At 44.8% G+C, this 27,843-nt stretch overlaps 1 protein-coding gene across 3 annotated transcripts in view; it reads right to left on the bottom strand.

Annotated features, from left to right (window-relative positions):
• EGFR (epidermal growth factor receptor) overlaps positions 1-27,843 on the bottom strand; it is a 196,196-nt gene that overhangs the window by 25,610 nt on the left and 142,743 nt on the right. For all 3 annotated transcript variants that reach the window (XM_028108917.2, XM_028108918.2, XM_028108919.2), the window contains 15 exons: positions 23,524-23,592; positions 22,557-22,675; positions 21,081-21,222; positions 19,415-19,531; positions 15,511-15,637; positions 15,338-15,411; positions 14,413-14,503; positions 11,683-11,882; positions 10,392-10,524; positions 8,388-8,478; positions 6,864-7,021; positions 4,578-4,616; positions 2,373-2,514; positions 1,425-1,547; positions 653-751 (listed from right to left, as the gene is read on the bottom strand). In XM_028108917.2, the coding sequence (XP_027964718.1) occupies positions 653-751; positions 1,425-1,547; positions 2,373-2,514; positions 4,578-4,616; positions 6,864-7,021; positions 8,388-8,478; positions 10,392-10,524; positions 11,683-11,882; positions 14,413-14,503; positions 15,338-15,411; positions 15,511-15,637; positions 19,415-19,531; positions 21,081-21,222; positions 22,557-22,675; positions 23,524-23,592 (1,724 nt within the window). The remainder of the gene's footprint in view (positions 1-652; positions 752-1,424; positions 1,548-2,372; positions 2,515-4,577; positions 4,617-6,863; positions 7,022-8,387; positions 8,479-10,391; positions 10,525-11,682; positions 11,883-14,412; positions 14,504-15,337; positions 15,412-15,510; positions 15,638-19,414; positions 19,532-21,080; positions 21,223-22,556; positions 22,676-23,523; positions 23,593-27,843) is intronic.

The following is a 27,843-nucleotide window of genomic DNA, read 5'->3' as shown; positions in this document are numbered from 1 at the left end:
AACTGAAAGTAAAGACATGAAAATAATCTTGTGGGACATTCCAAAGGCTTACTCCATAAACTAGCAAAGGACACTGGAAATAACATATACATTATTTGGGGGGGAAAGTACAGAAGATGGGCAACAGTTTATAGAGTTTATAGAGCATCATACTGTAATCCTAGACACCTTTAAAAAAAAGTCATTTCAAAGATAACTTGGTGGAGCAAAATGGATACGCATTTCAGAGGCAGAAATAGCAATGGGCTGGAATCCTATGCCGACCACGTAACTGTGAGCAAGCTTCTTAATGCTTCCAAAGCATACAGAGCGTAATGCCCATACCACAGGCTGGTCAGGAGAGGTCACTGTGGTAGTGTGTGCAAAGAACTAGTCCTGAGACTGGCCCTTGGTGGACATCTAACGATTGTGAGTTTCTATCCTTTTGGGAGAGGTAGAGAGTAGAATGGAAGATGCGACTCTTCTCCATAGGTTAAAGCCTGAGAGGGAATTATACCAACTGCAGCCAGAAAGAAAAAAGACATGAAAAGTGAACATTTAGAATGTGGTGATGAAAAAAAGTCTAAAACAGGACAATGTGCTGCTAGACACCAGAAAATGTGCTTCTGATGTCCAGGCCTGTGGACAACTAGAGAACAAAGGAGAAACTTACATCAAGAATTTCCTTGTTGGCTTTTGGAGATGTGGCTTCTCTTAATTCCTTGATGGCCACGGGAATTTTAACCTTCTCACCTTCCGGGATCCAGAGTCCCTGTGACGGGGAAGGAGAGAAGACATTAATTGGCACTTGTCATCTGATGCAATATGCTGACTTGTGAGACAGACGGACTTTACCAGTGACGCCGTCCCAAAGGGCGAGGGACCTTGAGCACAGCTCTGCGCTCCAAGGCCATCGGTGCTAGGAGCCATGACATCTCCGCAGCTCTTCTGCTATCATGTTCCATGAATCAAGAGTCGTTAGATAAAAAACCCTAAGCCTGTGCCAGTTATAAAACCAGTGCGGGTCATTTTGTTCAGAATTCTGAGATACTGGGTGTCAGCCGGATTGAAATCAGCCGTGATGTAACAGGATCCAGAAAAAAATGAATTAAGAGGAGCTGTTTTGACTTGGGCTTTGTTTGGATGCTGTCACACAGTGATAGGCAGCCCTCCTTCAGACTCCGTCTCTGCCACCCACCCCTTTACAAAGTCACCACTGTGGTCCATGAAAACCTTGATGCCTGTGTAGGGGTCCCAGAGGACCACTTATTTGTCACCATGATTATATAAGATTTCCTCTTGGCAACTTGGGGAAGACGCTGGAATTTCCCAAACCGTAAGCAACACGAAGAGTAGATGAGGTTGATGAACAGAAGATAGCCCAGGACTCTGGATCTGCCCACCAACCCGCGTCCCCAGAAGTCTTGGTGCCCTGGTGGCCTCACCTTGTACACCGTGCCGAACGCTCCAGAGCCCAGCACCTTGATCTTTTTGAATTCTGTTTCCTTTAAGATCCTCAAGAGAGCTTGGTTGGGAGCTTCTCCGCTGGGTGTAAGAGGCTCAACAAGCTGTGAGAGATAAGGAAGAAGAGCCACCACCTCAACGCTCAAGGCGCACGTGGAGGCGGGCCTTAGCCAGGCCCACACACAGCCACGTGTGGATGTGCTTCAGCACAAACAACCTGCCATGCTCACTTGAAAGAAGAAATGCACGTCTTCTCAAAGAACTTCACGAAAGGTATGCTGACAAAGGGACTCCCTGGTATGGGTACCCTTGAACAGAACAGCTCCATTTCAACAAATGCAATTTCTCTTTTCCAGTCAATTAGCTGGATTGAGAGGATTTTGGTGAGGAACATTTTGGGAGGGTTGGTCATAATGGTAGCCTGTTGGGCGTCCTAACACGCAAGTGCCTTTATGCTATGAGCTGCCGTGGGTCTCTCCTCCCAGGGACCCTGGCTTCTGACACTCTGCAGGACACAAGGATGCCGGCTCAAGTGAGTCACAAACAGAGCTCAAAGCAACAGCACTGTGTAGACAATGGGATTTTCCACAGTAACATCTCAACCATGTGCCTTCATAGGAATCAACAGACACCTATTCGCAAGCCCCTCTGTGCACATATGTGCACGCATGCCACACGGCTTTGCATCCATGTTGTGAGACTTATTTCATTCCAGAGCTGTACCAAAATGAAACTAGTTGTTTATCAACGGGACATTCAGAGATTCTTTCTGGTTTTTCCACCATCAGACATAAAACATAATAATACAATTACATATTTAACATACAAAATCTTGAATGCCAAGGCTTGGCAGGTGAGCCGCTGTTCCTGTCCGGGGTGCCGGGGCTAGGGGCACTGGCGGGGCGTGCTGGGCCTGGGCACCCACTCACCTCTCTTTCTTGCAGCAGTCTACGAAGCGTGCGCTTCCGGACGATGTGGCGCCGGCGCAAAAAGAGGCCCACCCCAAGGGCCACCACCACAACCAAGAGGAGGCCACCCACAATGCCGGTGGCAATGGATGGGATCTTGGGCCTGGAACGAGAGGGAGACATGGGAAAGTGTGGCTTGCTGACAGATTTCATTACATTGGCATTGTATCATTTCCTGCATTTTTTGACACCTTGCCATCATTTAACATTATCTCAGAAAGTAGATTCCACGTGGCTTCTACAGAGAGGAAAGAATGCAAAGAGTTTCTAGGGTAGTGTTTCCACCTTCTTGAGCATACGAAGGCCCTCCCTCCCAGCTTTCTTACATTTTTTTTAAATTGAGGTATCTTCTGGACATTCCCATATGACAATTATAGTTTAATCTATTGATGAAGAAACTGCATAATTCAAAAAGTAACTCAGACTTCAGTAATGCTTTTCATATGAATTTGCATTTATCCCCAGAGTTATCCCCCTACGTTTGAGGCCCAGAATGCCACATGCATAAGACACGCATCGTCTCCTGGCTTGCCTGGGTGAAGGCACCCTTTCCACAACGTTGAGCCTCTTCGAAGAGTCCTTGGCTTTCAAGATGGGCCCACAGCCGTGTGGAATGCTTTATGAATAAGCTTGGGGGAGATTATAAAGTGATAGGATTTCAACACGAAAAAACATCCCTGTCATAAATGAGTGATGTTACTGTGTAACAGCAAAACCACTCTACCACCTTCCTTCCTCCCACCGAGGTTATGCCTGATTTCAGGGACAGCAAAAACTCAGAACAAAGGTTCTGAAGTTCACTGGGGAAAGAACCATCTGAATTCGTGGATTCTGAATTTAGACTGTTTATACAATTATTCTTCTCAAGTATCTATTCCATTTGAGCTTCTGGCAAACTTCATATTTTCAGGAAGAAATGTTAAAGAATTATCAAAGATTAATTAGTATCAATAGCACATAAATATCCCAACATTCTTACAAATTTCCTTGTAAGTGGGTCAAAGGTGCTCCACGACAAAGATATTTACAACACTTTCTCCTTAGTGAGTGCAAAAGTTGTGTCTTGCATTGTGCCATCTCCCCAATTAATGCAGTTTGCATTAGTGAGTTTTTACTATCTTGAAAGGAACACTAGAACGATACAAAGAATAATTTATTACAGGGTATGTGTTCCATGGGGAGCTGTAGTGAGGGTAAGTGAATAAAAAGAGAAGAAAAAATAAAAAGAGTAAATATAACAAAGAATGGTCATTGACTAGTTTCAAGGTGGGGCTTTGATGGAAAACCTCATTATGAAGGTACTGATCGTAGTGTGAAGATAGGACAAATTTTGCTGATGTAGGCTCAGCAAAGAGGAAGGGATGAAAGGAAATCTTTATCTCTGAGAAACTGCCTTACTCGTCTTTCACGTTTCACTTGATAGTAGGTAGGATTTATTCTCATGGCTAATTCTGGGGCAGAAGAGTCAGCTGACATGGAGGGCAGGCAGGCTGTTGAAGAAGGGACTGTGTAGACATTACTGGAAATGGAAGAGGTGCCTGGAAGTCTGGTTCGTGTTGGGTACGTCAGGAATGGCAAAGAGGTGCCTTGTGCATAATTCCGATTCCTTGCCAGACTCTTTCCTGATGAGTCTGACCAGGAATTCCCAATTCTGCTTTTCTTAGTGCAGCATTTCAAGTAATGATGGCAAAGCAATCAGAATTGAAACGCTGAAGGAAGTCACTGTTTCGAAAAGGTCGGTCAGGGGAGAAAATCCCCCCAAGCTGGAGCTCTGTCCTCAAACGTGAAGGTCTGAGATGGGGCCCACTGGGTCAGCAAGGACAAAAAGAGAAGCTAGCAGAAGGATCCAGCAAAACTGGTGTAACCAAAGAAGTCAGAGACAGGCTCCATGTAAAGAGAAGCACTGGGCACTGAGTGCTAGGGCCACACGGAGCAGGTCCCAGTGCTCACACCCTGCGTCCCCTCCCCTGAAGCACACCAACGAAGCAGGCAGGGGAGAGGGGGGTGCATTCAGCAGGGTGGTCTGTGCTGGGGATGCTGTGCTGGCCCAGAGGAGACACCGTTGACATAGAGGGCGATCAAAAATGCAGGAGAGTATTATCTCTGCCCATAGGTGTTTGGTCATCTCTGAGAGGGTCCACTGGACACAGCCATCATCACACTTACCCGTTTGTCGCACAGCCTTCAAGACCTGGCCCAGCACAACTGTAGGAATTGAGAGGAAAAACACATTTTTTAACCGCTCCACTTCTTCATATTTTGTCCGAGTTTTTTTTTAAAAGATTTTCTTTGCTTATTTGAGACAGAGAGTGTGTAGAGCAAGAGAGAGAGAGAGCGAGAGAGAGAGAGCGAGAGCATGAGCAGGGGAGAGTGGCAGAGGGAGAGGGAGAAGCATGCGGGGGCTCAATCCCAGGAGCCCGGGATCATGACCCGAGCCTAAGGCAGACGCTGAACCGACTGAGCCACCCAGGCGCCCCTTAGAGAGTTTTTATTAAGTCATAAGGCAACGTGTTTAAATTACCCTCACATCATTAAAATCACCATGAATCCCAATTTTGCGGCAGTGGCTAATCATTTACTTACTTTGCATTTATTCATTTGTTCATTCTCTCGGCAAGTATCTTTGCGTACGTACTCTGGGATGGGAGCTGTACTTGCATTGAGCAAAGCAGACAGTTTCTGGCTTCTGTTACTGAAATGCTTTCACGTACACTTTGTGATATATATATAGAGGTGTAGCTGTCTCACGTCTCGCTCTAGGATGTCAGTATGGGCAGGGGAGTAGAGGACCCAAGACTAGAGCCACACTGATTAAGGAGCAGGAGGAGAGGAACAGATGAGGGAAGACAAGTCTCAGTGGCCGGGAAATGGCAGTGATGATTTCAGACCCAGAACGCCAGGAAGAAATAGCAGGAGTCGGCTTCACCCCCTCCCACACGACTGAATCGTGTCACACGCGGGAGAGACAGCACTGGTCTTCAATGACTCCTGAGCCGCTGGGTTCCCATTCTGGTGGGGGAGGCCACCATCCCCTACTTTGATTACAGGATGATGTAAAAAGGCAGAATACATTGGCTTGGAGGAATAGCAGCATTTGCCAATACAAACATCAGTAGGAAAGCAACATATTCTAATTCGACGGAAAAGACAACTCATGCTATTGTGCATGGACGGACCTACAGAGCATTATGCTAACTGAAATGAGTCAGATGGAAGGACAAACACCAGAAGATTTCATCTGTATATAGGATCTAAGAAAACAAAACAAACGAACAAACAAGCGACAGAAATAGACTCATAAATACAGAGAACAAACCTGTGGTTACGGGTGGGAAGGGGGTTGAGGGGGCTGGACAAAATGGGTGAAGGGGTTAAGAGGTACAAACTTCCAGCTGTAACAGATAGAAGTCATGGGGTAAGGAGCACAGCATAGAAAATATAGTCCATAATGTAATAATTCTGTATGATGACAGGTGGTGACTATACTTTTTGTGGCGAGCATCGCATAAAGTATATAGTATTGTCGAATCGCTAAAATGAATATAACATTGTGTGTCAGCTCTATTTCAGTTTGAAAAAGGAGGTCGGGGAGACTACCATTTCATGGTCTGGGAAAGGCTGAAGGACTACCTTTCAAGTTCATGAACAGGACGGGGGCGCCTTCGAGCACCCCGTTTCCTATCTCGGTCAAGGGCTGGGATCGGTACACTTCTCTCGGAGGGGAGGGTCTGTTCCGTCCCCATTTCCATGCTGTTCTGCTCCTTTCCCTCTTGGGCCTTTGGGCCTTCCTCCCTACATTACACACACACACACACACACACACACACACACACACAGAGGCTTTTTCAGGCCGCGGGATGCACGAGAGGCCTCGCTATTTCACACTCTATCATCTCCCAGGAAAACCAGAAGTCAAAGACAAAAGGCATCACTAATGAATGACCACTGATAAACTCCAACTGTCCTCAACATATCTCTGCTCACTCGCTTGTTCTCCCCGACAAGGACGGGCAGTCCCCGGATGGGGACACTGTGCAAAGTGAGTGCAAATCGAAACTGTAAATTTGGGGACCACATGCAGGGATTTTTGCAGCCTCTGAAGCTGCAGCGAACCTGCAGGGGTTACTAGGCCAGGAAGCTACGGACACACGAGTAGCTCAGAGGGAAAGGAAGGCCGGTTTACATCTGAAGACGTGCCTGACGAGGACAGTGACAGGCCAGGTGCTGGAAGAGAGTCGATTCACGTCGTGAGATGAAGAGGTCTTTGGCAAAGCTGGTTTGCAGAAATGACTGCTGAATACGAAGTCAAAGAAGCCATCTCAGACTCTCCTTCAACTGCATCAGAAAAACCATTCCCTGTCCTCCACTGGATTCATTCTTTTTTGGTTACATATAATTAGAATAGGACACATTTTGTCCGGCACCTTCACCAGAGGCAGAGCTTTGGCTCACCCGTAGGTACAGTTGGAATGGCACAGGTGGCACACACGGTTGGCATCGGCAAACTTCCAGACCAGGGTATTGTTCTCTCCCATGACACCAGCTGGGCACGTCTTGACGCAGTGAGGGCCGTCGATGTAGTGGGCACACTTGACACAGCTGTCTGGGCCCTGCCAAGACAGAGAGAGACCTTTATATACGTTTCTTTCTCTTTCAGAAGGTACTTACTGTGAAAACAGCCAATAATAACAGAAGTTCCTCAAGTAGAAAAACAACAAGCTTGTCTGGAATTGCCATCGCTTGATAGGACTGCTGTTAACAGCTTCCTATAAAGTCTCCCCGACTTTAAAGGCGCTTAGCATATAACTATACTAAGTACTTCATTACATTTTACTTAACAGATTATGGGCATCCTTCTTTGTCAAAACAATCTAATGGGTCTATGAGTACATTTGCATCTTTATTGCTCAGATGGACTTTCTTGCATAACACGTTTGAGCTTCAAGGAAGGCTCTGTGGGAAGCCAGACTTGCTGAGGCCAATTTAAGAAAGCCTAAATCTATGTTTCTCTAGGGACAATAAGGTGGCTGCACAATTCACTGTGTACCGTGCTACCTTCGATTCTGTTTGTCAAACTCAGAGTGTCCTCGAAAAACTCAGAAATGACAGCATGGGGACTGCTCGGGTTGTATCTGCACACTTCACAAAGGGACTGAAATAAAACGGGTAGGGAGGGATGTGTCTGTTGGTGAAGTTCTCTGATGTCTCCCTTTTGTCCAAAGACTGAGTGTTCTCAGAACCAGAACAATCAGATGACTAAGTCAGTATCACCAGCTGATTTATATCAATGATGAAAATGTACCAACACCATGTGAACTTATAAACCAATGGTTTACTTTGTAAGTTGCCATGTTGGCAGCCTATGCTTCAAACACACAGCCTTCTGCCCAATTCAGAGAGAACTTCTGAAAAACAATTTCAATTAGCAGATTTAGGTATGGCTGTTGAAGCTCAAGTCCACACAGATGTCCTTATAAATAATATTGAGAATGAATAACATTAGGACATTGGTGTGAGGGGGACTTGAATTCTCACTTATGCTCTTTAAAACATCACATAGAAAACTGAACTTCGAAAAGTTCTGCTAGGTGTGTCTTTAAAAATGCCTTGAATAATTGTGAACTAATGTTCAATAACAATTTGATGATGTTTGATTTAAATGAGGAAGCAATGACAACAGATGTCAGAAATAGTGAAAACTGGCTGACCATGTACCCAGTCTACCATAGGCCTCCTTTTGGTGAAAGAGTAGATGTCATTAAACTTGTTAGGGGGTGTTGGGCAGAAAGGGTGAGTGCTCTTGCAAGGTGGGTTGCGTGATGACGTCAGCTCAACCACAGCCTCTTGGACACAGCTGTGGGGTCCCAAGGCCCCTTGTCTGGGCTGGGATGGCTGCCTTTGGTGGTTGCAGTGATGTTGGCTCATCGTCGTGGTTCTGCTGATGTCTGAGTGAATACCATCAAATGCGCTCCTCACCCGTCCTGTGCAGGTTATATTCATGGCCTGGGGCAGGCATTCTGGATGGCACTGTATGCACTCGGAATTGTCCACAAACTCCCTTGGCTCCCTGAGAGAAGAAAGGAAACTGATCAGTACCATCTCTAGCGATCCTGCTTCAAAACGCTGGGTGGTTACAACCGTCTGAGTTAATCTGTCTGAAACTTCAGGTGACACAAATGCCCTTTCTCAGCAAAGCAAAAAAAAAAAAAAAAGTCAACATGTAACCATTAGGAAGCTTGGATTATACTGTAATATCATAAACTGATTGTATTAACTGAATCCTTGGTCATCTTCTTCCTGAACAAACCCACAAGTTTCATTTATAATCCATACATCTTCCCTGCATTTTTCTACAAGGCACGGTTTTTGTCCATTAGGCAAACAAGCTGATAAATGAAAAAAGTAATCATCCTTAAGAGGTGACCTCTCCCCCAATATCAGATTCACGGATATTTAAATTAGGCTGGAAAGAAATGATGAACAGGAAAAGGAAGGAGAGACGTTAGAACTTACTTCATGGTTATTAATAAAAACAGTAAGTATGGAACACAGGTGTGAAGAGTTTTGCGATTTCTCCAAGATGTCTAGATCAATGTTAAGCAAGATGATGTTTGATTGAAAAGACAAACTAATTGTGACAGCTATTAAGACTGAAATCTGCCTGGTAATTAACTACTGGTCTTCACTCCAGTGAACAAGGAGTGTTTACACCCCACAACATGTTCCATAAATCCTCCCTTATATCATCAATTAAACCAAATATGCCCAGTTGGTTTTTTTTCCTTCCCTCTTCTCGGAGTTACAATGCCTGCGGGAGGACTCAATCTTGCAGACGGAGCAAGTGCCAGACACCAGCGTTCTTTAACAGAAAGGCACCACCAACAGAGTTATTTTAATTCCTTCTCTCTCTTTTTTTTTTTAAAGATTTTATTTATTTATTTGAGAGAGCGAGAACGAGCGAGAGAGAGCACAAGTGGTGGGGGATGGGGAGAAGCAGGTTCCCTGACGAGCAGGGAGCCTGATGTGGGACTCGATTCCAGGACCCCGGGAGCATGACCTGAGCTGAAGGCAGATGCTTCACCGACTGAGCCACCCAGGCGCCCCAGTTCCTTCTCTCTTTAAAAAGATGTGGAAACTAATATTTCTTGTGGAAACTAATATTTCTTCTTGAAACAACACTGTCAATTGTACAAAGTACTCTGGTAGGTTCCTGAGCCTATCTGCTAAAGGGTTCCTACAGAACTGGACTTGGTCTTCTCATCCTGTTCCTGAATATTTCTGGATCCAAGCCCTGGGAGTGAAACAAGAAGGAAGGTTTCCTGTAGCAATGTGTAATTCCTACGGCTCCTTCTGTCTCACAAAATTTCCTTTTCTTTAAAAAAAAAAAAAAAAAGCCTCTGCCTCTCTCTGTCCTTCAATTTTACTTTCCTGTTAATTTATTTTTAGTCACTATTTGAGGACATTCAAAGCTTTATATCAATCTCAAGATTCCCAGAGAATCAACAGATAGAAATCAACTGCAAATAAATTGAAGAATAGTTATGTTGTTGGTTGTTTCTTTGTCCATGGTTACATTTAAAGTTATATGCACGGTTCAGTATTTCTTGAACATAAAACAAAAATTAACCAGGAAATGTAATTTATATTAATCTATTTTGACACGCCAGGGAGAATGTATTGCAAAGAAAAGTCTAAATGACTGTGGTCTTGGCCACACGAACCACTTAAGACTTTTCCATTTGTCTGGGGAACTTCGTGTGGCTTAGAAAAACATCAGAGATTTCCAAAACAGACACTCTATAAATTGGTGGACTGGGTTAAGCCATGAGTCCTTTTGTGATTAACACCTCTCAACAAATAAACAAAAACAAAGGAAAAAGGGAAAAAAAAAAGCAACAGGATCAATGTGAGTAACTGTAAACCTATAAAAACAATTGCCTTATCTTTTATCAAAACAAAGGCGGTAAAAAATAACCTTACCCCTCCAGAACATTGCACTTCTCCACACATTCCCTGCCCCGGCTGACGTTTCGGCAGGACACACAGTCTTTGGGCTCTGGGCCCCAGCAGCCCTCTGATGAGCATAAGGGATGGCAGACGTGGCCGATGGCCTCTGAGAAGACACAGTGAGCCACAAGTGGTCAGCTACCGCACAATGACTAGAGGGGCCAAGGGAGAGCTGTAAATGAGGTGCTGGGTTCTCTGTGACCCTGAGCTGCACGGACATGCAGGGGGTGGCGAGTGGGGGGGGGGGGGCCACTGGAAGAAGCAGTGACACCAACTGGGCCTCTGGAGGCCAACTGCAAGTCCTTTCTCCACTGGGAGTCAAGGGTTCCCGGACTGGACCTGGGTAGCATTCTGCTGATGAACGTCACAGTTGAGGGAGACACAGGGAAGGTTTGTGGTTCCTTGCCATGTGCTGGGCACCATGCCAAGAGTTTTAAGGGAGGGTGTAACAGGGTGATGGGTACTGAGGAGGGCATGTGTTGTGATGAGCACTGAGTGTTATACGCAACTAATGAATCACTGAACACTACATCAGAAACTAATGATGTACTATACAGTGGCTAACTGAACATAATAATAAAAAAAACAAAAAAAACCCAAAACCAAAAAAAAAACCCAAAATAAATAAAATCTTAAAAAAAAATAAAAAGAGTTTTACATATAAAATTTCATTTCATTCTCTCACTAGCAGTGAGAATCACGGAGGAAGCCGAAGCCTAAAGAAACTAAGTAAACTGACCCAGGTCTGGAAGCTAGGAAGGACTAGAGTCAGGGTGTGAACTCAGACCTGCTTCTCCTAGTGACCAGGCAGTGCCCATGCCCTGGCTTCAACAGCTACCTGTGGCTCTACCATCAGACTAGGAAATGTCAGTGTAAAATGTTCATTCTATCTGTATGTGTGTGCATGTGTGTGTGTGTGTGTGTGTGTGTGTGTGTGTGTGTGTTGCTAGCTACAGTCATCAGAGGCTGAAATGAGCAGGAAGAAGCCTACAGATCAAAGGTAAAATAATACAAAATTTAGTTCTGCAAGTTACAAATAATCGATAGCTTAAACCTCAAGGCCAATTCATCCTGTGAAATGTGAGCGATCTAGAAACTATTCCAAGGAACTTCACACGATAACTTCCCAATTAGGAATCTAGAGATTTCTCTTAAGCTGCTTCTTCAGGAATGAAAAATGTAACTGGAAGGTTTGGGACTATTCTAAATCAAAATAGATGACCCATGTGAACCATCTCCGCAACCAGCCAGAGTGATTACTTACTGCAGCCTTTTTCATCTTTGTTGTTTATAATTTTGGTCTTCTGACTTGAAGTCCCAAATAGTTTTTTCCAGTTTATTGTATTCGCATAGCACAGTTTTTGGTTTCCTGAGATGATCACATCTCCGTCACTTATCTCCTTGAGGGAGCGTAATCCCAAGGACGTTATGTCCAGGCCGACGACCGCAAGAGAAAACTGACCACTACGGTGGAGAGAAGAAACATGACATTGTGAAAAAGTATGAAAAAACTGTATCACTAAAAACTTGATTTTTATCTTCTGGACCACCTTATGTTTACTACAAACGGCCTCCCAGTGATTGTAAGTCATATTGTAGGAAGCCTTTCATTGTAGCTTTTGAAAATTACAAGAGATTTGTTTTAAGCTCCTCTAGGCAAAAGCTCGTTCCTTGTTCACTTAGTATTTTTAACTCCAGGGGCATACGGGGAGCTGAATAGATGTTAATGCCATTATTATATTTACTGCCTTTTTTTGGGGGGGGGCTGGGAATTGAAAGTATGTTCTAACCTCTCAAATATCCAAATATACTTCAAAAAAATCACAGGTTCATTTTTTCCATCCACGTACTCACCCATTCATCTATCCATCCATCCACTCACCCATCTATCCATCTACTTGTCCATCTACTTACCTAAGCATGCATGCATCCGTCCATCCATCCTTCCACCTCTCTGTTCATCCATCCATCCACCCATCTATCCATTCATCTATCCATCCATCCACCTATCCATTCATCTATCCATCCATCCACTCACCCATCTATCCATCTACTTGTCCATCTACTTACCTAAGCATGCATGCATCCGTCCATCCATCCTTCCACCTCTCTGTTCATCCATCCATCCACCCATCTATCCATTCATTTATCCATTCATCCATCCACCCATCTATCCATCCATCTATCCATCCATCCATCCACCCATCTATCCATCCATCTACCCACTCATCTATCTATGCATCCATGGATTCACAATCTAACCATCCACTCATCCATCCCATCCATCCACCCACCCATCCATCTACCCACTCATCAATCTATTCATCCATGGATTCACAATCCATTCACCCACTCATCCATCTATCCATCCATCCACCGACGCCCTGATCCACTTACCCATCCATCCATTTATTGAACAAACATTTGAACCACCCAACTCTGTGCTAGAACTCTATAAGGCTGTCAATAGGTTTTCATCAAATGACTGGACGAAAGTAATTCATGCTGAAGGGAGGGAAGTCTGGAACCACCGGGAAGAGCAGGAAGGCAAGAAAGCAGCTGATGGGTGCTGAAACCCAGGAGCTTCTGCTGGAACAGAAACCTGGAAGTGAGGAGGCTTGGGCGAGGGATCTGGGGAGGGTGGAAGAGATCAGAGCACAGAAGACCTTGGACACCTTGAGCTTGGCTGTTGTCTGCAAATGATGGAAACCACAGGGAAGAGATTTGCATTTTTAGGAAGCTTACTGGACACCAGGACAGGCAATGGACCAGTTGAGACCGCACTGAATGAGGAGACATCTCGCATAAGATGACAAAAGTTTAATTTGGAGATTCTCTTTCTCTCCTGACCCCGTCCCCCTCCTCCCTTCCCACAACCTGGCTCCTGAGGAAAGCGAGGAGCCCTGTGTAGGAGACCTGCGAACTACTGTTTAGAAATTCTCTCTCAACATGTACCCTATGGAAGCCCTGGGACAAAGCTGGAGTCACCTTCCTCTGGTGAGCCATACCTGGAGCCGGTGGTCACCCTGTCCCTGTGTATCACTGGACTTCTCATTAAGTGTGAAAAAAAAAAGTGATTCTAATTTTGCTTAAATTCCTAAAACTAAGCCAAGTGGTCCATGCCAGTCACCCAAGAAAATTGACTTAAATCTCTCGTCTCTGCATGACTCTTGGGCAAAAGAAAATGTATTTTTGCGAACTCAGAACAAAGGGGTTTTTCTGGGAAGTGATGTCAGCTGCATGGTATCAGAGATGCACGGCCAAGATGGTTTTCAAAAAGCTATGTGCACTTACCTTGATTTTCTTTAATATTGGATGATACCATGTTTTAGGGGCCAATTAATGGGTAACATTTCTCAGCATCAGACTGTTTCCAAGACAGGTTTGACAAAGAGATTCTCAAACTTTTCCTCACCACAAAACTCATTATTACTCTTACTATATTAAAGATGCTTATATGTGATTATTTCGCTGTCAGAGTTGGAAAAGTGGAAATCCCGAACAAAACATTTAATGTGAAAAAGTCTCCCAGCTCCCTCTGATATGCTGTGCTCATAAGGACATGTCACCTCGGTGCTCTTCTTGCCAAAAATGCACAACCTCAATCGAATCATGAGGAAACATCAGCCATTCTACAGAATGTTTGACCAGTACTTTCTAAAATTGTCAAGGTGACAAACGAAAAGAGTAGACACAGGGACCGTTATAGACAGGAAGGGATTGAGAAGACATAACAGCTAAGTGCAACGTGGCATTCACAGGCAAACTGGTGAAATCTGAGTGATGTCTGGCGCTGGAGTCAACAGCACTGCACCAATGTTAACTCCGCCATTTTGTACTCGTACCACCCGTAGGTGAGACGTTAACGATGGTGGGAGCTCTCTGGAGGATCTTTATAACAGCTGTATAAGTCTAATTTCAAACTCTTCATGGGGTCTCATTTTAAAAATTGATAAATAAATAATCTACCAGGCTTTGGGCAGAGTCAACTTACTGTTGCTTTGTTCTTCCACGTATGATTTCTAGGTTCTCAAAAGCATGGAGGTCGGTCCGGTTTTCGGGCCAGGCCTGAATCAGCAGAAACCCTAGAAAGGCAAAAGGAAGGCTCAGGCCCCCACCACTTGTCTTTTTTATGAGCCATTCTAGGAGTCTCGAGAGACCGTAATATGAGCAGGAGAGGTGAACACTGGATTTGATTCTTTTCTTTATCTTCACCGAGTACATACCCATGGGTAGATACAAGCCAAGGCACAATTTTACAGTGGGCATCTGCCTCTCCTATAGAATTCCCATCCCTTGCCGCATCTCTCCTGCCACCCATCTCCCGCCACCCCCCAGGCTGTCCCATGGTGCCATGGCCCTGACGGCCGGGCTGGGCTCCGTATCTGGTGACCCAAACCCGCTTCTGCTCTTGATGACAGCTGCCATGTTCTGAGCTGTTATCACACAAAAGGAGAGTCACATAATTTCCTTACTTAATTCCAGTCCTCAAAACAGTCGTGTTATTTAGGTTAGTTAGGTCTAATCACTCCCTTTTCAGGGATGAAGGCAGGGACGTGAGGTCAGTCTGTGGGCTGGAGAGCCTGTGCTGTTCCCTCAACATTCTGTCCTTCTTTTCCTCCACCCTCAAAAGTCACTGGGCCATCAGGACAGCTGGCCAGGGCCGAGGAGACAAGTGTTAAACATGTTCACACAAAATCAGGGATGAGTCAAGTCTTTGATTAAAGTGTTCACCCCTCACATGCAGGGGACACTGCAATCGCGAAAACTATCAAAAAACTCACTAGTTAGTCACGGATGGGAGAAGTTCAGAAGAAATGTTTTTATGATGCTGAGAGAGAAGCAAATGCAGCTACCAGTTCTCTCTCTAGAACACCCATTTCCCATTCATGTTCATGGGATATGTTAGCGGCACACACCTGTTATTTCCTTTACAGTTTTTAGAATATCCAGTTCCTTTGGATCGAGAGGTAGAGTACGCGTGAAGGAGTCACTGAAACAAGTAACAAAATGATTATTGATTAACAATGTCTACCCGTGAACAAAGTGGATTTTGTGTTTCTCTATTCCAGTAACTTAATCTGTTACTTACCCTCTAAATGCTACGGGCAGGATATGAAGATCTCCACTGATTGAGGTGCAATTTTTGAAGTGTTTAATGTTTGTAGCATTTATGGAAAGTGTGTCTTTAAATTCACCAATTCCTATTCCATTACACACTGTAAAGTTAAAGGAGATGTTTATTCCCTTCACATATGCTGAATTCAGAATAGCTAGGGCTCCCCAAACAGAGGAGAGCGAGAAGAGAATTGTAGCCAAGAGATCATCCCCGCCATGCCATCGTTCATTCATTCAACAGTAATGGAGGCCTGCTGGGTATCAGTCACACTATGGTGGGCCTTGGGGTTAGGGGGGTTGGAGAAGGGGATGGTGTCCTCATGGTGGTTGCTGCCCTCAACTGGACTTGTATTCTCCTCCTCATGACTTCCCACTTGGACTTAGCCTCATTGCTCTTAACCATCCCTCCTTGGCAGTGGGATCCCCCTGCTGACGCCAGGGCCGCCTCTGCCCGGCTCTCATCAGGGCATTCCCCCGACTAAAACTTGACACCTCTCAATTGTCCTAACCTGGCTGCAGTTTTCTTGTCTATTTTAAAGAAAGAATGTACCTAGCTTGTTTTTATTAAAGAGTAAGATGTGTTCATCTGACAATGGTGAAAAGTAGAATAAAGGGACCAAAATGACCAGAGTTTCCACTACAGGATATTTTGAGAAGTGTTCCTTTCAACTATCCTCCATGGTTATGTTACCCCAGGTATGTATTTTTTTTTTAAGATTTTATTTACTTATTTGACAGAGAGAGACACAGCGAGAGAGGGAACACAAGCAGGGGGAGTGGCAGAGGGAGGAGCAGGCTCCCCGCGGAGCAGGGAGCCCGATGCGGGGCTCGATCCCAGGACCCCGGGATCCTGACCTGAGCCGAAGGCAGACGCCTAACGACTGAGCCACCCAGTATTTTTTTTTTTTTTTTTTACTTATTCTGCTATGAACATTCCTCATATTATTAAAACTATTCACGAACATGATTTTTCATGGCTGTCTTATATTACATCATAGGGAATACTGTAATAACTTTTATCAGATAAACTGCTTTTCTTCCCCTGTGTTTACTTGAACCAAATGCTTTGATCTGTGTCCTATTGCTACATCAGTCTCAAATGCCCTTTTCCACAGTCTGAGCCCCTTTATTAATTTATATCCACTCCTAAATTTCCATCTCAAATGCCATCTCCACCCTAAAGCCCATTTATCTGTTGTAATTCTCCCTCTAGAATTTGCAGAGCAATTTTGGTACCTATCTTCCAGACTTTATCTTGACTTTGAAGTATAATCACTGAAAATCTCATTGCTCAGGATAAGGTCCTATCCTTCCCCCCCCCCTCCCCGGGTTCTAGCAGATGCAGTCAAGCCCTGCTGCTCCCCCTACCCCCTGTGCTCCGCTCCACTGGGAGTCCCTTGTTGCTTCCAAGGAAACCTTCCATTGCTGACTCCAGTGGCCACGACTGTCCCACCAGCCACTACTGGGTCTCCGGCTCACCCTGGGGGCCAGCCTCCTCCCTGGTTCGAGGAGCTGCTCTAAGGAGTCCTATGCTGAAGGGCTCACTCAACCTTCCTGTGCTGCATCTAACACACTATGGGTTGTGGGGCTCATGGCCAGGCTTCTTTAGGATCCACGGGAGCTGGCTGAGAATGGAGAATGAGGTGGTCATATGAGGACTTGCCATTTAATTACAGGTCTGGCAGAGAATTCCATGTGCTTGAGAGAATGTTCATGCTCTCTCTCTGCTTGTGTGTAACAGTGATGGTGGGGTTACTTTAACTCCTAAATTCAGAGACCAATTATATATTCACCCCTAGACATTCCTGGCACCTCCTTCCTTACCCAGTGGTACTGCCCTATGCCCGAAGCGATCTGAATTAGAGGATGTATAGAAAAATAGGGCATAATAATTACAGGAAAATCACACTGTTTGTTGAACACAAAATTAACAAAATAAAACCCAAACCATCTCTGATTCTATCAATCCATTTGAGGACGCTGACAGTAACCCTCTTCTCTTACTTGCCCTGTGCCAGGCACCACCCCACATTCTCATTTTCCTCCTTCCATGTCTGCTCTGCTGGACAGTTTCCTGAAGCCAAAGGATATTCATCCATCAGGGCACTGACCCGCCTGCCCCACAGGAGTTATAAGACCAGGAAGACACGGACTTGGCTGACAAGCTCGTGGGTCTGGCTTGGGACCAAGACTGAATGAACTTCAAATCTTGACTGCCATTCTTTGCTGCTGAAACGCAGAAAAGTCATTTAGATTCACTGTTCCTCAGTGTCCTCATCTGGAGAATGGGGATCGTAATAACACAGAGGTCCCAGGGGCGTTGGGAGGATTCCATGACATGGAACAGGGCAGCTGAGTCTGCCCCGTGGAGAACATGTATGAAATGTGTGTGGGAGCAAAAAGGGGAGCAATCAGTGTGGACTGAAAAGACAGATGGCTTCACAGGGAAGGTGGCACCTGAGGTGGATACCCAAGGTAAGCAGCTATGCGCTCAGGTGTTGTTTATAATAGCAGAACAGTGTCACAATCTAAATGGCCACGTAAAGGGAGATCCATTGAATAAATTATGGTACGGCCACAGAAGGGAGCCTATGTAGCTGCACCACAGAATGAAGAAGATTCATATGAACTTATCTGGAGTGATTTCCAGGATATATTAAGGTTAAGCAGCAAAGAACAAAGAGTGTAGATAGTACCTTTTGAGTAGAAGACACGACCGGGACGTGGGATGTGCTGAAGGGACACAGGAGCCATCTGGAGAGGCTCCTACTGGCCACATGTGGGGCAATTTAAGTACCCGAATGAACGACAGGAATGGATTGTAAGAAACTGAATAAAGGATTCCATGACCTCACATAGGAACTGATTTTTTTTTTTTAAATAGAGAATGCCAACTAATAAATGGGATGATAGAAATAGAAAATCACTCTTTTATACCCACCAAGATTATCTTATCTAACTTACCATCAGTAATGAAATAACATGGCATCATATGTCACCTGATTTAATACAATGAGAGGAAATCAACATGACCTATGCAACGCTCCTGCCCAAACACCCAACCTGAATGCGGCCATGAGGAAAAACAGTCAATGAAGCCAAACTGAGGGACATTGTGCAAAACACCTGGGCTAGACTCTTCACATCTGGTCACGGAAGAGAGAAGAAAAGCAAGTAGGGGAGGGGAGCTGAGACACAGTTGTTGATTAATGAAGATTAATGGGGGCAGGACATCTACCCGAAACCCGTGATTGTTGACTGGGTTCTGGACTGAGAAGCAGCTAAAAATGACTTAAGTGGGACAGGGAGCGGGGGAGGTCTGAGTCAAGGGGATACTAGAAAAGACTATTGAGTTGATGTTAAATAATCCTGAGTGTGACCCCGTCTTCCATTACTGAGGAGAATGTCACCATTTGTGAGAATCATGCTGACAAATGTAGGGGTGAAGTGTTACGAGACCTGTAACTGTCTTCTGGTTCAGAAAAAACCTTCACCCGTGCACGCACACATCCACATAGGCACATGCACGTAAACACAGTGAAAGCAATGCGGCAAGATATTAAAAAGTGGTGAATTTACGTGAAAGGGATCCGGGTGTTCACTGCCCTACTCTTGCAACATTTCTGGGTGTCTAGAAATTTTTATAAAAAAGATAAAGTAAAAGGCGTATCAGTGAGCGGGAGAAGAGTGGCACTGAGGAGCCTCCAAGAATGGGGCACCGTAGGAAGGAAGGAAGGAATCTCTGAGCCTGAAGGAAGAGATTTGCTCAGATGTCTTCCAAGTAGGATGCCGAGGGGGCCTGGTGGACGTGGGGCGGGTCAACCCCAGCTTCGTGAGCAGACGGAAAGCCTCGTCCCCGCACGCTGCAGGCTTCCTACCTTTTCGGCAAGGCCCCTCACACTTTTTACATTTGCGGACGCCGTCTTCCTCTACCTCGTAGTTGTCGGAACTGCAGGCACGGACGCACGAACCGTGGTCTGTCACCACGTAGTTACCTGGAGGGACGAGGAAGAAAGGTGGCGAAAGCTGCACCAGGTGTCTCGGGGCCTCACACAATTGTCTCACGGCCTCCTATAAAGGGGCCGATGAAAAGGGCCTATCAGCCTCTGGTTTTATGTACTTTAAGGACAAAGAATGAAAGGTTGCAAACAGAAAAGGAATCAAGTTCAAGAGTTTTAATAGCTGATCCCAAACTGGCAGGAAACAGATGTGGCAGGGAGAACATGGGGCCTGCTCGCAGGTTTAGAACATCTCTTCGCAGCTCATTTTTCTGTCGGTTCAACCTTCAGGACCTGTGGTTAAAGACTGAATACGTACTAAAAATAAGTGACCCTGAACAAAGCCCACCGTTCCACGGAAGCTTCCACATCTGAGGATGCATGGAATTCTCGTGGCCAACGGGCTGCCTTCCGTGGTCCTGTCCAGCCTGACAGGACCTGGCTGGGGGGCTGGCACCACCAGCTGGTTCTGCATCGAACCAGGGAGATGGGTCATCTTGGGAGCCTCCCCTCACTTTAGAGTAATTTATTTGTGTTAACATTTAACACGGATATCAGTATGTTTCTGGAGCCCTATGTGTTCCTGTCTTGAATTGCCCAAGTACACCCTCAAACATATTTACTGGATAGTTGTAATTGTCCTTTCTGTAAATTGTCTGCTTTTGTTCTCAGGCTCCGGTTTCCTGTGGATTTTTAAACTCTTCATATTAAGCCCTCTCTCAAAGATTATACCCGTGTCAGAATTGTGACAAATTAAAAAAATTTTAGTAAGTTAGTTCCATACAATGGTATATTATTCTATTTATGTGTTATTTTCTTCTGTTAGAATTTAAAAGTTTTCCTGTCCACAAATCTGGTAGGGCAAATCTCCTGCTCATAGCTGTGCTTACAATTTTTTTCTCTTACTCTCCCTTCCTAGAAATCAAGATTGGTTTCTAAAGCTCTTTAATTAGACAACGCTACACTCTCTCTACGAGGACATAATTCATATCATCATTTTCCTGAACATTATAGCCACCTGTTGAATGCAAATACAAATAAGCAAAACCCAACCTGAAACAATTAAAACAAAACCAAACAACACACAAAGAGACCCCTCTGAAGTTTTTGTTCCCTTAAGAGGCACAGTTTTCACCAGAATTTTAACCACTAAAGCAGGCACGTCTTCCGACACACTCTCTAATTTAGGTCTTTTCGATAGCTGCTGGGCACAAAAGGCTAAACGGTGAAGTGGCCCAAACTGACAACTGAATATTCTGGACTACTACAGCTGGACCTCGGTCCCAGGGTGTGTTTCCTGTCCTGGCCACCACGTACTCGAGAAGAGACGCCGGTGAACAGAGCACCAGACATCGCCTGTCACCTATGGCAGTGGCCTGACCCCTCACCTGTGCACTCGGACAGGCCCACGGTCACCTGCCTGACAGTGAGGCAAACATACGGACCCAAAGACTCCCCGAGACAGGGGACTCAAGGATCCCAGTAGGAGACAAAGAGGAAATCGATTGCCAGATAAATGAAAGGTTTTGGCATGGGATGAACTCACGGGGGCATTTCTTCACGCAAGTGGCACCAAAGCTGTACTTTCCTTCTGGGTTGACATCCATCTGGTAGGTGGTGGGGTTGTAGAGCATGAGTGGCGGGCAGGTGTCCTTGCATGTGGCTTCATCCCGGAACTTGCGGCAGACCTGTCACAGGAGGGACGACATGCACTGGTCAAGGTGGGCAAGGATGCTCAGAACTGTTTCAACTCTGTGCAGAAAGCTCAGGTTAGTGTTCTTAATGTCCAGGAATTTGATTAAAGCAAAAACAAACAACCCCTCCAAAAAAACTAGCCAAGTACTTTCAGAAGATTCAGAAAGACCTTAAAAGTATGATTTTTCGGGTACTGTCCTAGCTGTGATAATTTAGGGATCATGATGATAAAAACCCACATCTTTATTAACTTGTAAAATGATGAAGGAGTTCACATACTGGAGTGGTCCCTATGGCGTGAAATTATTTCTCAACTCAATTTCCTAGCTTTCTCTTATAAAGAAAACTTGAGGATATGTTTTAGAATTTACCGCCAAACTGCAGAAAACCCTGATGAGGAAGGCTATGGTGCACAGGGGACCAGACCACATACAGTGGTGGCCCGAAGACCCACAGGCCGTTCTCCCCTCCAGCGACACATTAGCATCAGCCCAGACCAACCACGTCACAATCCCTGGGGCCAGATGCAGCCTCTGGAATTAAAAAAATCGCCCCCTCCCTGAAACCAGAGTCTTCTGGATTTCCCCTTCTCTGGAGCCTACGAGGGTCTCATCACACTTGGTGCTGCATCCAGGACTCATGTCTGCCAGCCCCGGTGTCTCTAGGATGCCCAAGGTGCGCGCAGTTGAGGTGCCACCTACATGTGGTGCCCACCGCCCACCGGGGTGAGAAGGCTTTTGTTAGGGCTTTCTGCAGTAACAGGGACAAGAGTGAGTGCTTCAGGACCTTCAGGAGGCCCTGAGCTGTGGTGGAAAGAGCAGAGGGCCTGGGTCCAAGGGTCCACGTGCAGCTCCAGCCGTGCACTCAAGTCTGTGTGGCTCTGGGTATGTCCCTTACCATCTCTGTATATTTATGTTAGGGCCCTTCTGGTATCAACTCGGTGGGTCTCGACTGAAATGGAGCAATGGAGAGTGTGACAACAGTATTGCTGGCCACCAAAAACGCTAATGACAGACACCTCGTATTTAGTACTGCCGCTCATCCTACGCCCAGGTCCTGGGCACGGATGCCACGGGCACTGCGTCATCCGGACCTCGGAACAGGCGGTGTTTACTGCCCACCATCGAGTCGAGGAAACCGAGGCACAGAGGGGTCATAGAATTTGCTCGAAGTCACAGAGTCAGTGGCGAAGGCGGGGCATTTAAAAGGTGCTTTGTCCCTTGGCAACGGGCAGCAACCATATGTGTGGTAATTTCTCCCATAGGAAGCCAGAGAAGGCCCCCCACCCCTGGGGGGGCAGTCGGCTGGGGGGCTGGGTCAGCCTTACCAGGCAGTCGCTCTCGCGGGGCCCCGTGCAGCCGGCGGCACACTGGTTGTGACAGCAGTCACTGGGGGACCTGCCACGGCAGCGCCCTGAACACTGCTGGGCACAGATGATTTTGGTCACTGAAAAGGAGCAAAGGATCCTGGTGAGCTGAAGAGCCAGGGAGGGTGGAAGGGCCATTCTGCAGGGGCCTCGCAGAGCACTTGCACACAGTCGGTGAAAAGGCGAACGAAATGACAAATTTAGTGGTTCCCTGGAGCGTTCAAGTTCCCAAACCTTCACACTCTGCCAAAGAACACTGAATAGTGACCTTTCTTTACGGCACCTCGTTTTTTTCCTACTGCTCTCTAGGACGAACCAGATTGAGTCTAGACTTCTCGACCGGCTCCATAATTACATGCTAGTTAGAACTGAGATTTAGGGTGATATGGGAAGCCCATCCAGGAACAAAAAGCGCCTGCCAGAAAGTCGTGTTTAAAAGGATGAAACAGTCACATCACAACGAAACCGAAGGACAGATGCTGAACTTTTAAGGCGGAGGTCCCCAGATTCCTTGGCCACCCATGCTCCGAAACTAGGATTCCTGCAGAAAAACTCTCCTGAAAAGCTCAGTTCCTGCTTCTGTGTAGATGGGCCCCCCAGGCAGAGAAAACGAGGGGTGTTTGTGACCCTCCGGTAACAACATGGGCGAGTCTTCTGTTCCCAGGAAAACAGGTCCAACACATGGCTCTAAGATACCAGCCTAGGCTGGTATCTGTGTGGCTGACTTTCACTCATTACACACGCTGAAGTGCCCCAAATAGCCCACACTGGATTAACCGTGTGCACGGAGATCTGCAACAATGTCATCCACGTAACTGCCAACATCTGGCCTTTGGGAGTCTTCAAAAGGGAAAACACACACAGTCAGCTAAGTGGAAGGGGAGGAAAGCGGGCACACATTTATCTGAAATTCTGCTGGCTGACTTACATTTCTGGCAATTCTCCTTTCCCGGACCCCAACAACTTCCATCGGGACAGTCTGGATCACACTTTTGGCCTAAAATGTAAAAGTAATAGTTAAATTCCTATCTCAGAGGAAGAGACCTGGTGGCAAGAAACTGGCGACAAGCCCCTGAGCAAAGCGACGTTCTAGAAACAAGGAACAGCTTTCAAATTTCTAATTCTCCTTTTGTCTGTTTGCCGGTTGGTTTGTAAGATGACTCAAAAGACTTTCATTTTAAAAAATAAATAAATAAAAGAGAGATGAACCACGTTCTGCTTTTATTTACATTTCAGCTGCAGAAACTGAGGCAGAGAGTAATTACTGACTCGTCACGGGTCAGGAAAACTGGGGTTCAAATGGTCCAGTTTCCACATGTGTTTAGGCTTGGAGAATTTTCCGGCATCTCCAACAGTGCTAAGGGAGTCTAATCTGGTGGGGTGGGTATGACCCACTACATTCTCACAATGCCAGTCTCGAGTGACCCGAGGGTCAGTGATCCTAGGAGACATGGGGTCCTGCAAATAAAGACTCCTAGACCTGAAGCCAGACAGAGGCATGGACTGCTCAAAGGGTCAAATGTTCACAGGGTGCATCACCTTGCTGATAGGCTAAACTTAAGCTATTGATTTGCGAGCTACTGTGTGGAAATTGTTGATGTCGATCTATTAGTTTTTGCGGTGATCAACTACAAAGCACAGCTACAAAGATTTTTTAATCTCATTAGTTGTTTCATTTTTATTAGCATTGAAACACCTGAAGACCAAAGCCTCCCATCTATATAAAGACAACAGGCCGACTATGAAAGTTTGTTTAAAAAAGATCAGCAGGGCAGCTGTCTTTCATTGCAAAGACATGAGATCTTACAGGAAGGCGTTCCTATGTGTCCCAAAGTCTCCTACAGTCAGGAAGAATTTAATTTCTGGTAGACTCTAGATTTCAAATGGAAGAGCTGAGGATTTCCCAAGTTACTGTGGAACCAGGACACCCCTTTCATTAGACTGACAATCCTTCCAATCACCCCAGGGGTGAAGGGCAGCAATGCAATACTGATGGTCCTAGGAATCATGAGAGATGGTGAGGCCAAACCCCAAATGCACAGTGCGGGCTGTGCATTGTGAAGAAGAGAGGGACAGAGAGAGAGAGAGAGAGAGAGAGAGAGAGAGAGAGAGAGAGAGAGACGGGCAGGAACAGGAAGAACAAAAGCAGTACACAGAAGTGTTAAAAGTGCTTGTTTGTATGGTGATATGTTATTTTTACTGTTTACCTTATTCTTCCTATTCCTCAAATCCCTATTATAAGCATGTAATAGGTTTGCAAAACAAAAATATTTAAAATGAAATGAAAAATGCTTAATGGCATCTTCCTGTAGTGGAGAAAACATCTGAATGTTTTCTGAATGCCAACCAATGGATCAAGGTTTCCTTATAATTCTATTATTAACCCTCTGTTACAGAAAAGGAAATGCAGGCAAATTATATAAAACTTGGATAATAGAAAAAAGCAAAAGGAGGAAATGAGAATCATCCAGATGTAATCAATATATACATGTAAGTATATGCCTATATAAGTATTGATGTCACACTAGACTTTTGAGTCATAACTTGAAAAAAGCTAATAAAACATTATGGCAATTTTTCCATGCCTTTAAATATCCTTTTACATAACATGATTTTTTTTTTAAAAAAAGATTTGATTTATTAATTTGAGAGAGAGTGAGAGCATGAGCAGGGGGAGGGGCAGAGGGAGAGGGAGAAGCAGACACCCCACTGAGCAGGGAGCCTGACATGGGGCTCAATCCCAGGACCTGAGCCCAAGGCAGATACTTAACCGACTGAGCCACCCAGGCGCCCCCATAACATGATTTTCAATGGCATGGCTATACCATAATTTCTTTAACTAATCTCTTATTTTTAGATAGGTAAGTTGTTTCTAAAATTCATTATAGGTAAGGCTGCAAGGAATATTCTTGCATAAAAATATTTTTCTATATCCTTATACTTTTCACTGCCCTTATTTTTTTCTTAGGATTCCTAGACATGAGGAGTGCATACTTTAAAGCTTCAATACATATTGCTAAAATTCTATCCCTGACCATATTTTATTAGCTTATATGCCCTCAAGAAGAAGATGAGAATTTCTGCTTCTCCACACCTCTCCTGATCCAGGTATCTAAAAATCAGAAGGAATCCAAATCTTTTGCAAAGGCAAAAATTATGCTTATTTTATTTTGACCTTTTTAAAATTATAGTAAGAAATAACATTTTACTTTATTTCTTGGCCATCTTGTGTGTGTGTGGGGGGGTACAAACTGCTCATGTCTTTGGCACTTTTTTTTTTTTTTATTGGGAGGTTCACCTTTTTCTTAGGATACCTAAGACTACTCTATACAGTCATATTATCAAGAACATTAACCCTTTTCAAGGCAAGCAGACGATGCACAATATTTCCCTGTTTGTTGTTAAGATTTCTTCCTATAGAAGCTTTCTTGTACAGTATCTGTCTGGGCTTTTCTTCAGCTTGATATTACAAATATGCATCTTTACATTTCCTTCTAGCACTTACATATACATTCAGTAACTTACTATATATAATATGATTTGTAATTTATATTGGTGTACAAAGTGGATGACATTTATTTTAATTTCCCCTTAGGTAAACCCACCCAATCTAACTTCAAATTCTGAACTACATCAACAAAAACATCATGTGGGGGCACACTGGGTAACCTTTCTGAATCTCAAATCCATTGTCCATAAAATACTTAAATCACCTTATGAGATTTTCTTTTTGGATAAAAATTAAATGAGACAAGTTCTCAGAAGGCATGTGTGGCCTGAAAAGCTCTAGGCAAGGACAGGGTTTACCTTACCACAAGGAGAATGGCAGGTTCCTCACCTTGTCACTGGTCGGCTAATTAATGAGAATGCAGGTAGTCGGTGAATAGCGTTCTTTTTTAAAAAAAAAATCCTGATAGTTCTGGCACTTTGATATTTTCCCTTAATAGTTCAATTATTCTGGAACAATTTACTGAATAATAACTTATGCTTCCCTCATTTGCTTGAAATGTCATTTCTTTATGGACGTTTAATTTAGCGAGGCTTATTCGTACTGAATTTCTCTCGTACGTCTGTGGCTTATTCCTACATGTCTATTCTTAACCCAGTACCCTATCAGTCTGCAGTTCATAGCTTTGTCATATTTGAATCTTGTTATTTGCAAGATCCTTCCTTCCCAACATTTTCTTTCAGGGTCTTTCCCATGGTCTTGGTGTGATGAGGATGGGTGTGCCATTTGAGCTGCTCGATCTAGTCGATGGCAAACCCATACTAGTCTCACAGCTTTCCTGTGTCAGTTTTGTTGTTGTTGTTATAAATGTGCACAATTGAACCTCCCCACTGTCCATCAGAGAGCTGAGGAAATGTTAACCTTGATGTCATGGATAATACAAAATTTTGCACTGTAGATAAAAGTTTTCAGTTTCTTGCCATGCTGAATATCTGTCGGAATAGTATATTTATAAAACAAAGGGGCTCAACACCCAAGTTCATAGCAGCATTATTCGTCACTGTCAACAGGTGGGAGCAGCCCAAGAGCTCATCAACTGATGAACAGATAAACAAAACACGTGCACACAGATATCCACACAATGGAATACTCCTCATCCATATAAAGGTAAGAAATTTTGATACGTGCTACAACACGGATGAAACCTGAGGACATGAGGTTAGGCGACAGAAGCCAGTCACAGAAAGACAAAGACTATGTGACTCCACTTATAAGAGGTCCCTAGAGCAGTCACACTCGTAGAGGCGGAAAGCAGCATGGTGGTTGCCAAGGGCTGGAGGAGGGGGAGTTCCTGTTTAACAGAGACAGTTTTGTAAGATGAAAAGAGTTCCAGAGATGGATGGTGGTGATGATTGTACCACAGTGTGAATGGACTTAATACTACCGAACTGTACCCTTAAAAATGGTTCAAATTTTATGTTAAGGGTATTGCAATACAATAAACAAACAGATAAATAAAGTAAGATACAATGAAGTAACAATAAAGGGGATCTAGTCAATTCTGAAGATCTATGTGAGCTCCAAATTCAGCCCCACCCCACCCCAAAAACAACAAGCAAACAAACAAACAAACAAAACACAAAGAAACCCCAACACAAAAACATGCATCCACTGCACGGTTTAGGGAAACAGAGAAGCAGGAAATGGTGATGACTTCTTTTTAAAAGGACTGAAAGACCAGGGAGATCAGGAAGGGGGAAGCTAAGAGGAGCTTGGTAACTGTAAGCATGTGTCGTCAGA

Source organism: Eumetopias jubatus, unplaced genomic scaffold (genome assembly GCF_037043125.1).
Source record: "Eumetopias jubatus isolate StellerSeaLion01/CBP00866 unplaced genomic scaffold, mEumJub1_p1.0 scaffold_14, whole genome shotgun sequence".
In the NCBI taxonomy this organism is placed as follows: domain Eukaryota; kingdom Metazoa; phylum Chordata; class Mammalia; order Carnivora; family Otariidae; genus Eumetopias; species Eumetopias jubatus.
Note: the sequence above shows the minus strand (reverse complement) of the source record. Positions and strands in the feature narration are given on the sequence as shown.